This window comes from Falco punctatus, assembly GCF_963210335.1.
Source record: "Falco punctatus genome assembly, chromosome: 2".
NCBI lineage: Eukaryota > Metazoa > Chordata > Aves > Falconiformes > Falconidae > Falco > Falco punctatus.
The window spans coordinates 20,507,768-20,520,703 of NC_137581.1; the positions used below are offsets into that span (position 1 = coordinate 20,507,768).

Genomic DNA, 12,936 nt, shown 5'->3' on the forward strand with positions numbered 1-12,936 from the left:
TTTCCTGCTCAATACCCCCAAGTCACTCGGACATTTGCTGCTAGCTGGGCAAAGCATCCCACACTATTAATGGCTTTTGCTAGACAACATGCTCCCCTGGTCAATATGTGCAGACTGCAGCAAATTAAGTGACGGCAGTGATTAAAGTTGGAATTTCCTCCTCTTTCCCTCAGCAGACGTACTAACAGAGTATTTGTTCTTTAAGAGACAATCCTCTCTGAAACTTGGAGAACTTAACCCTTCTAAAGCAAACAATTATTGGGAAAGCTATAAAAGCCAATTTTTTTGAGAAAAAACACATATAATTTGAAAAAAAAATTCTGTAACATGGAAATTACAGAAGATGATACAAAGACAGATAAAAGAAGCTTAAGGAATGGGGCAGGGTTAACGAGGCCAGAAAACCAGAAGGAAAGGAGGACAACAATCCATGCACTTCTTATTTGTGCATTGGTCCTATCTTCTCCTCAAAAAGAACACTTTAGAAAGTATTTTTTAAAAAACATACGTACAATTTTGATCTGTTCTTAACTAGGTTTTGTACAAACCAGAGGAAATGTGAAAGCAGAAACGCAGAAGCAAGCATAATGCTTCATTACACTCATTCAAGTCACTCCCATCGCTGCCTCTTCTAAGAAAAAAGGTCACAGAGTACTTACTGGTGAAGTGGATAGACAGATAAAGGGGCCAGGAATGGTATGAGCACTATTACATTACACTCCTACTATTTTCTGTGGCATATAAGTAATTGAGGAAGTATATACTGATCAGACATGCAAATTATGCAGAGATAAAATGTTAACATCAAGTCACCAGATTTCTAAATCATCAGTCTCCCTTCACTGGTGTAAAGTGTGGTGGTGCCTATGAGAATCCATATGCACAACATTTATAAATTGACTTACGCTGACTTATGTCAGATAAAGGATCTTATTCCAGTGACTTGCAAGTTACATCTTTAGGGGGACTGGCAAGTTTCTTTGCCTTCACAAATGCAATGATGAGAAAACAACTTACGTTCAACTTGATCAAACATTACTGAGAACAAGAAATCTCTCGGTGTCATGTAGAATTCTCCTTCGTATTCCAATGATGCAAAATGCATGAAGCGATGCTTCCGAAGAGACAGTCTTTCATCCCTTTCTGCATAAATGACATCTTCCTTCTGAAACAGAAAAAAAATCCATGCAGAAAGATGGCTGCATTTGTAGACCAACTCTGAAATTAGTAAGAATCCTATACTTGATCTTAATTAACCTCAGTATTTTGTGGGTAGCCACAACAAGAGACTACCAGGTATTAAAGACTTTATGGCATAGTCTTAATGAATGACATGCTTAAATTACATTCAAAATATTTTTTGGTTTCACTGAGAGACACAGCCGAGCCAAATTAATGGTCTGCTGGTCACCAAAGGCTGCCCTTGCTTCCCACTCCCCTGGTCTTGACCATATGGTCCTGCACCTCCTCGTTTGACAGCTCTGCTACTTGTTGGACTTTTTGCAGAGCCAAACTCAGCTTGCTAACTCAACAAAAAGCTAAATCGACCAAACAGCAAATAGCATTTTGCCAGGTTAGTGACTGGCTCAGCAAAGGTTGAAAAGTTCTCTGCATCTGTGCAAATGATCTACTTCTGAAGTGAATTATTAAGTTGTGTGGAACAGCTTATAAGATGGGAGAATAAGGATGTTCTAGTTTAAGTATGGGCTTATCTTTCAGAGCAGTTAGAAAAATGGGAAAAGCAATGAAAACAACAACAAAAGAGTCAAAGATCATTATCACCGAACATAAAGATTCAACTAGCTGAGCAAACAAAACACTTCCAACTCCCTCCACACACCTCTTAAATATTGAGACTCATGATCAAAACCATACAAGTTGACACTACTCTGAAAAGTAGTAACAGCACTTACTAGCAGCAAGAGAGGACACCGACACAGTGAAACAGATGTTTACATTTTAGGGTTTCAGAGAAGTAAGTGACAATAGGAAAATGAGACACTCTAAAATTCAGAATACGTGGTGTGTATTTGAACATTAATCATGGAACTATTTTACCACCAGCAGCATCACACTCAATTTTAGGGCTGTTCAAAGACATGAGAAAGCAAAGGAAAAGCAAGAAAATCCAAGGCTAAGTACCAAGATCCCAACCTGAACATACTCAGAACAAGTCAGAAAAGATGAATGTGCAGTTAGGTCAGTGCCCGTGGCATCACTGGGGTGTGCGATGCAGATGAGTGGGTACAGCCTAGGGCATGGCCTACCGAGGTGCTGCATCACATCTTCCCGCAAAGAGTCACTACATGTTCATGCAACTTCCAGTTCCTTGATCGTTCCTGTGGATTGCTTGGCACTTGAGTAGTCCATTATAGTGCTGGTATATGCTGCATTTTGCAAACTGGGTTACTCCTGAGAGAGGGCAGTGTAACCAGCTCCTGGTTACACTGAGACCAGCTGCAGGTGCAGTGAGGGTCTCACCAGTTGATGTGAAAACGCAGGGTCTGCTGTGGTGGATGCATTCATGGGGCAAACTGTGCGACACAGGCAGACATTCTGTGAACACAGGAGGAGGGAGACCAGCAGGAACATCTCACTTGTTTTTTCTGAAGTCAGCACTGGCTGTAGCGACACACAAGGTAACAGGCACCCAGCTGCATGGGAGGTTGTTATACAAACTGGGAACATGCAAATAATATAGCAGGTAATGGGGCGCCTGTGTGTGTGTTTGTGTGCACACATCCAGGGAGTGGGAAAGCAAGAAGAGAATGGGACCCTCTGAACCACTTATGAGCTGCCATCAGATTTCTCTCACTTCAGTTCCAACTTACTATTCCTCCAGGATGGAGACTGCTAACTCAGTCTCCTCTGCTGAGTTCAAACAATTGCAGAACCAAGCACTAGCAGTTACATTTCCTCCACCCAGCTGACAACAAGCCAGGACTTTGGTATGAAGTGGCAAAGACAGCAGGGGAGCTAGCTGATACGATGAACATAAAAGTTGTTTTGGGATGACAGCTTCTAGCTCTCAGACAGGGCTCTGAAGTTAAAATAAAAAAAACACATTAGGTTTAGTGTCAGGCTTATGAGGTAGAGGAAAGAGATGGAGGAGTGACATTGACACAGGCAACTCCAAAATGGGACTCAGTGTGGTCTGAGAGTAACAACCAACCCCTTCGGAATGAAGCACTCTGGGAACAAGAGGGTGGACCTCAAGCTGCGGCCAATAACCAAGTCCACTGAAAAACAAGTGAAAAAAACAGTTCAGTGGACAAAGAGATACCAGACAAGAGAATGGAGCATTTCAACTTTGAGTTGTTAGGTTTCCTTTTTCTCTGCCTACCATGGTCCCTAACTGGATATGGGAACTGTATGTTTGTACAGTTTGGGGATCTCAAGACAAGGGGTACAACCAACAAACCTATAACCATAGCCTGGAAACAATTATTACCATCATATATTATATTATACTTAATTATAATTCTAAATAGATGGCTGCAACTTGCCATTTAATCCCAATGCTGTGCACCTGTGTGTTAGCATGCAGTACTTGTTAAAATACTTCACTGAATGATACAAGCACCTTGTTATAGTCAATTTTAGTTTCCCCTTGTAGTGTTTGCTTCCCTCAGACTTCAGGTTTCAATGAATGTGGGGGTGGGGGGGAAGGGGAACAAACAACAAGAAAAAACCCAGAATACTCAGAATTTAGAATTAAAACAGTCACGTACTGGTATGCAAGGTGAGTGAGCACTACTTCTAAGTGTCTGAAGCCACAGTTTGCTTTGTTTTAGATATGACCACTTTGTCTCAGTATCACTACTTTAAGCTTCTTATGTAGTATGGAGCTTCACCATGGCCTACAACGCAAGCGGTACTGCTGTTCTAGGATTCAGACCTGTACAATCTGGAAAACACTCTTTAAAAACAAATCTAATGTAACGAGAACTTTAGCTTTATTCTTTTTAAAACTTTGGGAGACAATTGACTGTAATTGCTTAGTTAACAAGATTCAACAAATGTTGCAGACATCAAATAAATATTTCATAACTGGTGTGTATTAACAAGCAGCATTCTTATTAAAATATCTCCTTCTCATAGTAACATGAGCAATTTTTGCCCGATGGCGAATTTTAAAAAAATTATGGAAAATGGCTTCACGGTTTCCTTTAAGTAAAATTATGGAATGAAATGCAATCTTTCTACACAAATACAAAACAAAAAAGTTCAGACAAGAAGAGCTAATCCTCCAACATCTTCAAACCAACTGGATTTTCAAGTTTCTGAAGTCTTGCAGTATTTGTCTGAATTCTGTCCAAAGCTAAACTTGCTACTGACACCAAAGCACTGAATTTCAGCAATCCACACTTTTAACCAAAATAGATAGGTACAAGTTCACATATTAACTCTGAAGAGTGCACTGTATTTGGAAGAGAACGCATTCCCACCAGAATTACAATAACGCATGACTACAGATTAATCAAGCCCCTTTCTTTTCATGAAGCTTGCATCCCTGATTTGCGTAACAGCCTTGGGAACAAGGGTGATATTTCTGATGGAAGTCAAATTCAAATACTGGCACAAATAAATTAAACAAACCTTACAGGATGAAATGCATCAGTTGTGCCATCTTCTACTTTGTTTTCAAAGGTTTTGCAAAATTCCCTATGTCCTATCACTGTGTGAGAAGCTCAGGGTCTGCTAAAAGCACTCTAACCCCTCTGAACACCAGCATGAGCTCAGCTAGAGCTGTGCCAGAGCTCAGTTGCTCATGTGTAACTGCTTACTACTTCTGAACAATGTGTGGCCCTCAGACTGAAAATTCATGGCACTCCAATGGCAGTAAACCAGCTTATATGTATGTACATACAAAGCTGACCTGCCACCTTGATGATGACAGGTACCTTTATTTCTGCTTTCCCCCTACATTTTATTCGGAAAGCAGAATGTTCGCAATTATCTCATATCTCATTATTTTGCACCTTAATTGGTAGAGGAGCACAAGGCAGACCTCATTGATGGCCTAGGAGAGAAATTTGTATAGACAAAATAAAAAGCCAGTAAAAATATTTCGAAGATACTGAGTAGTGAGGATAAGGCTGAAATTTCCCCAAGTGGCTATGCATTCTGCCCAAACGCTAAGAAAACAACAATCTGAAAGCTTTTATTGATATCCTTTTTACTACAGAACATCTGCAAGCTGAGTGAACTGGGCTTTTTCAACCGGGGCAAGAGAAAGCTTCAGTTAGTCCTAACAGCAACCCGCCAGTGCCTATGGGGAAGTTATCAAGATGATTGACTTGGGCTCTCCACTGGAGCTTCATACAGCTACACCACCAGCACTTCTATTAAACGTGGTTAATCCAGGCTCCCCTCTATAACAAGTGGTAAGAATGACAGTTCTGGAGTGCAATTACAGAGGTTTTTTAGCTGTCTGGACAGACAGTACAGAAGATGCAGGGAAGGACAGAGCACCACAAAAAAAAGCTGAACTCCCTTCATATCAAACATGCAATTCTATTGCATGGGAGAATGAAAATACGGGCACACATAGCTGGAGAGTAGAAGCTTGGAGGAGAAGAGATGGTGGCAGAGGTGTTACATGATTCAGCCACACCAGAAAGTATGCAAGGAAGATGGAGATTTTCACTGTCCAGAGTGAAGGCAGTTAGCATCAGTGGCCACATACTCGAATAGCACATCACGATGATGTAAGGCCTTTTAAGTGCCATCTTTCTCACAATGGTTTCCAAGACCAACAATAATACTGTTCAAATTGGTTTAATACCAATTAAGGACTTGAACCTGCTACGTTTGGCATCAGAGACTAGAAATTTGCAATCAAGTTGTAATGACATTGAAAAAGTGATGACTCTTCAGGTGTAAGCCATAAAATTTATAATTTGACAAAAATATTCAATACAATTACTTGTGCAATTTTAATTAAATTGAACATAGTTGGATTTTTGCTCATTAAAGATCAGTACTGATGATCTTACGCTTACTCTTCTTAATTTCTTCCTTAAACATACTGCCAGGGCTTAATTGAAGCTTCGAGTGACATCTTTCCCATATTTTGGTCATCACACTTTTGTTAGCCACACTGCCAACTACGACCCTCATATTGCCTCGGTTCTTTTCCATTTCATTGCACAAACCCAGTCTCATAACCTAAATAAACAAAATGAGCATAACATTTCCTACAAATATATCTCCAAATCAAAATAGTAATTTCAGAAGGTGTTCTGGAGGATAACTACCAAACTCTTTGCTTTATCACTTCTTCACACCAAACTGCTGTTTCTGAACTACTATTGCCAGTGATCAAGCTATTCCTGAAACTACGGTTTACGACAGTCCCTAACCCTGAACAAATCTACTGTCTCAGAAAAAGGGACATGGGCATCCTGAATGTCAAATGCAAAATACAGACAAGTCTATAACAGCAGTTTACATGCTTTTTTAAAAGCAGTATCCCTTTCCTTCACCGTCGTTCTCTTCACCAATATGTATCTCTCCATGTCTTCGGCAAGCAGGGATGTCGGACCCACCAAAGACAGTTGGCACAGGATGGAAATACACAGGAAGAAGCAGAGAGCTATGGGTTTTTGAAAAAACGATTAGAAGTATAACTCTCATTTGCTCTGAGAAGGGATAAATGACCGAATAACTATTCTAATCACTATTCCAAATGGCTAACCAAAGATTGAATAAAAATTATGTTTAGAAGAAAAGGCTGATTCAATCACTTAAAATTGAGATCGATCTTTCGAAGTACCAATCCAAAGCATGCATAGGGAGCAAGCTCTCTCTCAGCATTTCAGTATCCCTCATACTTCAATTAAGTCCTGACTAATTTCCAAGTACTTTTTCCTGAGTCATCCAATAAGTCCTTCAGATAAAGAAGATTTGATATTCCTGATGTTTCTAAAAACACTGTCAAAGCTCATTTTGCTCATAAAAATGCACGTACGGGGCAAAAAGCAGAGTTTTCCTCTTTAATTCTATTCCACAAAATAAGTTTCAAGCGAAGACAGGTATACTGTAGAAAACAATTATGTATTTAAGGCTGGACTTCAGATAGTAAGGTATCTGTAATCTAACACATCAGCAGTTTCCAACGGTGCACAGTCAAAGCAAGCAGGATATAAAAATCCAAATTTACTGAGAGCTAAGCGGTGAGAAGAATCTATTACTATTGCTTGCACAAGATTCTTGTAAGCATAATTTAAAATGATGCTGAGATTGACTAGGGCTTATTTCTGTCTTTAACAGTGCCATATAAGAAGAAATCAAACCACAAAGAGCTATGCTGCATTAATGTTAAGGCTTGGGCTGAAATTCCATCCTTAACTTGTTCTATTGTGTGTGGATACAGCCGGGGCTTCAAACGCTGGGTGTTCCCACATGCTCCCCAGCACCCCCCGCACAACTGAGTGAACTAAGAATGAAATTTCAGTTTTAACTTGGAATTTACTTGCCTTTGTGGTTTTATGTCAAGCCTCCAATGCCAATTTGAGAATGTCCATGGTAAAGCTATGATAGTTGATGGTAAATTAGAATTGAATGACATAAAAGGGCTCTAGAAGGATGCAAGTGTTTTCCTCTGCAGTCAACATGGCAAGGGATCGGTGGCTGACCAGCCACTGGCGTCTTTATGCATTACTGAAGACTATGGTTTCCTTCTTGGCTTCCTGCACTGAGAAATGCCTAAGGGCAACAACATTCTTTCTTACAATTAATTTTCAGATTGCTGTAATGAATCTATTTATTAGTCTCTTAATTTACGATGTTAGTAAGGAACTCATAGTATTCAATTTTTGGCTTTGATTTTTTTGATCTGAAACATAGCAAGCTTAAGCCAAGTGAAAACCTTATATTTACTGTACTGTTCAACTTTTATTTCAAAAAATATTTTAAAATTAAAATAAATACATTAAATAAAAATGAAGAATTACATAAATAAAATCTTTATAACCTTTACGTGTGATTTTTGTAACACCGCTGATCACTGTGATGTGATTTTGCTAACACTGCTAAGCAAATTCCATTCAAAAGGTATTTCTGTAAAAACATAAATATTTGCAGCTGATGATAAGTCAGAAATTACTTAAAATCAGCATATATACTTACCTCTCCCTTAAATGTAAAATTATGTCTTCCTCTTCGGTTCATTTTATTTTTTCTCCTTTTACAAAGAATTTGGTGTTTTGATATGCCTGCACCTTTTATATGTTTTCCATCTTAAATTTTTCTGCTTAAAAAGTAGTCTACATTTTCCAGTTAATTTTTCCCAACATAATTTTTCTTTCTTCACTCTCCTCCTTTCCATATAATGTACTTATTTTGCCTCTTTATATCCTTTCATTGCCTTTCTTTCCTCCATCATCTATATGCCTTCTTCCACTCTCCCTTGGGAATAAAAACCAAAAACCTATAAAACATTTTTCCCCTCTCCTCTGAAAAGAGGATCAATGCTTTTTTTTTTTTTTTTCCTTTCTCTGACCTGGAAGAGTTAACTTGCACCACTCATTTTACCTGCTATAAGGATAACTAAACCAATGTGTGAGATGTAATTAAAATCCAGTTGGTGCCAGCAGGCTCTCTGGGAGCCTTAGGATTGGATCCACTAATTCACACTAGATCTACAGACGGATTTAGCAATTCTGTATCAAATTTCTGTAACACTGATGAAAACTTTGCAGTTAACTTGTATCAGTATTGTATCTCAATTTCAACTCAATCCAATTTGAAATCATCAAAATAACAGAAAATGTAACTTAACCTCAAACCCTGCTGCACATGTTAACATGCCCAGCATGCATGCTGAATGCAAAGGATAATGCGTGGAGCTGAAGGTTTGAAAGTTTTTGTGTGATGCAATAAATGACAGATGAAAAAAGGTTTTGACAAGAAATCCATTTGATAGAAATATGTGACTTACAGAAAATTCAGGATTGTAATACTTAAGAAAGCTTGCATAAGTATGTACAAAAGTAGTTTCTGCTTTCACAATACAGAACGTGAACCATGTATTACTTGAGTCTCAACCAAATGCAGCAGTTACTGAAATCAACATCAAGTTAAAGACATGAGATCAGAAATAAAATGTTCTTATGAAGTTAACTGATCTGCCTTACTTTTTTCAACATTGTATTTTTTGTCCTTGCAGATCAAACTGCAAGCCTGGACATAAAGCCAGGAAAGAAGAGAAGAAATGCACTGATTTCTGTTTGGAAATAAGTTTTGAGTATTTGAACAACTACTTATCAATGTGAAACTAAATAAACAAATACATTACTAAAAGCTCTAACAGCCCTGAAATTCCCAAATATGAAATGGACAAAAGATTAAAACAGCTTCTCAGGACCTACTTCTAAAACTGAGAACAGACTGCTAAAAGAATGACAGGCAGAGAATGAGAATGCCATAGCCTTATGTCTGGCTACTCTTAACACTGCTGAATATAAATACTCCAAAAATAAATGAAGCCCTTTCTACGCACTAAGAGGTGCTACTCCACTTTCTTCCAAAGAGCTGCTCAGACAATTCTGCTGTGCTAGTACTAATTAGTGACTGTTACATCTGAAGCAGAAACTGAACAGTTTATTTGCATCTAAACCCTAACATTTTTTGTTTTAATTTTTCTTTCCCACTCTTTATATTTTGTTGAGTTCAGACTTAAATGGTGCACGCAGAGCAGATCTTCCACTGTTACTAGAATCCATACCAAATGGAGAATTAACACAAATATAAGGATAACACAGAAAATAGTCTCAGTTTATAAGGTTTTTTAATTTCACATTTCAATTCTAGAAATATCAGCCGTAGCAGAGCTCATTTTAAAACACAAATAGAAGTCAGAAACTAACACATTTCCCCTAACAGAATATAATGAAGGCAGATAAAGTGCCTAAGCTTTAACAAGCCAGAGAATCAGTTCATTTAACAAACCATACATTTACACCTCAACTTGCAAGTTATCACACTGCCCTACTTACACATTCCCCTACTGAGGCTGACACACCACTCGAACACACTGGTGCAGCAGTACTAAACACACACAGTGGCAGGGGGACCACATAAATATCTCAAACGCAACATGCCCACGAAACATGTTCGTACAGCTTTCTGGGAAAGCTCATCACACTGCTGTTGTAGTTAGAGTCAGTGGGCTTAAGTGAACAATGTGTTGTACCTACTTCTCACTGGTGTGTTCAGTCAATCAATGCACATTAAAGTGCAGTTAAAATGTGAAGACAAAAATACATTTAACTTTAAAGAGAAGAAGAGCTAGATATTTTTGAAAGATGCCATGTGCAATGTGTAAATGATAATGGCACTTAACTATTGACCTCTAAACTCACAGAATGGTTTGAATTGGAAGGGACCTTTAAAGATCACCTAGTCCCACCCCCCCTGCCACGGGCAGGGACACCTCCCACCAGACCAGGCTGCTCACAGCCCCATCCAGCCTGGCCTTGAGCACTGCCAGGGATGGGGCAGCCACAGCTGCTCTGGGCAGCCTGTGCCAGGGTCTCACCGCCCTCGCAGGAAAGAATTTCTTCCCAATATCTAGTCTGAATCTGCCCTCTTTCAGTTTGAAGCCATTCCCCCTTGTCCTATCACTACATGCTCTTGTAAAGTCCCTCTCCAGCTTCCCAGCAGGCCCCCTTTAGGTGCTGGAAGGCTGCTTAAGGTGTCCCCAGAGCCTTCTCTTCTGCACGCATCTCTTCTCCAGGCTAAACCACCCCAACTCTCTCAGCCTGTCTTCACAGGAGAGGTGCTCCAGCCCTCTGAGCATCTTTGTGGCCCTGCTCTGGACTCGCTCCAACCCTTCTCCTCCTTCTGTGGGGGCCCCAGAGCTGAACAGAGCACTCCAGGTGGGGTCTCACCAAGAGCAGAGTAGAGGGGGAGAACCATCTCCCTCGACCTGCTGGTCACACTGCTTTTGAAACGCCATATCATCTTCATTTTTCCTACCCCTTCTCAACTGAAATGATGTATGGAGTGTCTCTCAGCACACCTTCTCAGCAGGAGCTAGGAGAGGCTCTAAGCCATCTGAACTTTTTGCTTACCCTGGGCTTGCAAATCTTTAGGACTTTTTAAGTTAATAGGAGTTTACCTCTTACGTATGCTTGTGCTGTAGATGGAAACCATATGCCCTTTTCAAATAGCTTCTCACTTTGTTTGGGTAACTCAGATAGCAGCTCTACTTGATCTGTTCTGAACTACATCAAGAGATAATCCATTTATTACATGGCGGTTCTTTTTAACTGCACGCTCTTCAAAACTGGACTATATATGTCTGAGCTTGAGAAATGCAACTGCAAACGGTGGGAATTTTTGCAGTCCAACTCATGCCAACTGCACGATGCTATATATTTACCCGATTCTTTACAGCTTTAAAAGCTTTTTAACTGTTGTAGTACTTAGTCCTGTAAAAACTGTAGAGACAGGAAAAAAAGGTTAAGGGCTTTAATAGTAGGCAGTTGAATGCTAGGCCAGTTTTTGCTCTGAACTAGAAGACAAATGAGTTCTGGACTCACTGCTTATAAATAAGAATTGAAAGGAGAAAATAAACTGTTTAATGGCAGATGTAGTAACTGACCTAAACACAAGGACCTATGAGAATGTGTGTCCAAAACCATGACTGGGAAAAGATGACAAAAATGGGACATGACTTTGAAATAGGTGAAGCAAGCAGTCAGCGCAGGTTCAAAAGAAAACTGGAGAGATGAAAACCTGAGGATAAGAGAGCTAGATTTGATGTAGCAGTATGCAAGACAACAGTCAAGAATTATCTAATAAAATCCCAAAGTGGTTAAATTTTCAAGATTTTTTAAAAGCAAATGAATCAGATGTGCTGTGTTAACATTTAATGGTTGTGCAGATTCAAATATATGACTGTGTATGAATAAAAGAGACTAGAAAGAAGGTGGCTACCATAATCTGTGTAAGGGCTGAGCAAGTGGAAAATAAAATGGAACGAGAATTAAGATAGTAAGGAGTTTAGTGACAGTGGGAGGAGAAAAGTGTTTGTTTTTTTTTTTAAATGTAACAGAAATGTACCAGAATTGGTCTTACATGCTTTTCCAAACAACTTCAAAGTGCTTCTGTCAATGGTTACATATACTTCCAATAGTTCTGGACACCCTGTGTTTGCAACAATGTGCCAAAAGTATTCCCGAAAAGGCATTACAGCAGCATAGTTTACAGGGAACGTGTGCACTTCAAGGGAAACACTATGAAAGGAACTGCCTTCCTGTCACCAGAGAAGACTGTCACTCACACCTTTTCAAAATGTTTCAGAATACCAATCTTGTTTAAGCACTATTATTAACATGCTTGTACATCTAAAATGTTTTAAACAGTGGCTGAATGCATGGTGCCTTCCATAAAACTAGATGTAGAACAGCCTTAGATTTCCGTATCACTCACTGAAACACACCACATGCCAAATATAACTACACATTAAAATGTAAATCCTGTTAATTTTTAACCTAGATACTTTGGGCTTGCCCTCCCAGGGAATTTTCATCACAACACTGGAATTGCATTAAAAGAAATAAACCCTGTGTTGCAGTTGCTGATAACAACAGCACTGATCAAAACCAAACAGGCAATGGTAAAACCTATGGACTTAACAGCTACTTACAACTACTTCTCTATCAAGGACAAGTACCCCCAAAGCAGAAATATCCTGTGATTTTGTCTTCCTGGACTAAGAACTATATTTCTGTATAGAAGAGTAAATACAACTCAAACCAAACCAAACAGGATGTCTACGAAAGGCTTAGAAATGCTTATATTACACTACCAGAGAATGGAAAAAAAATTACAATCTTAAATATACAAGCATCATATATGTTAGCTGTCATCAGTCTCTGTAAATGAGTGCTTCTATTTAGTCGCCCTGCAGATACTTTAAAAGAA

General features: G+C 39.2%; 1 protein-coding gene across 1 annotated transcript in view; it reads right to left on the bottom strand.

Annotated features, from left to right (window-relative positions):
* The window catches only part of MICU2 (mitochondrial calcium uptake 2), a 151,414-nt gene that overhangs the window by 62,300 nt on the left and 76,178 nt on the right, over nucleotides 1-12,936 (bottom strand). The window contains exon 2 of the mRNA XM_080375404.1: nucleotides 1,018-1,165. Coding sequence (XP_080231530.1) covers nucleotides 1,018-1,165 — 148 coding nt within the window. The remainder of the gene's footprint in view (nucleotides 1-1,017; nucleotides 1,166-12,936) is intronic.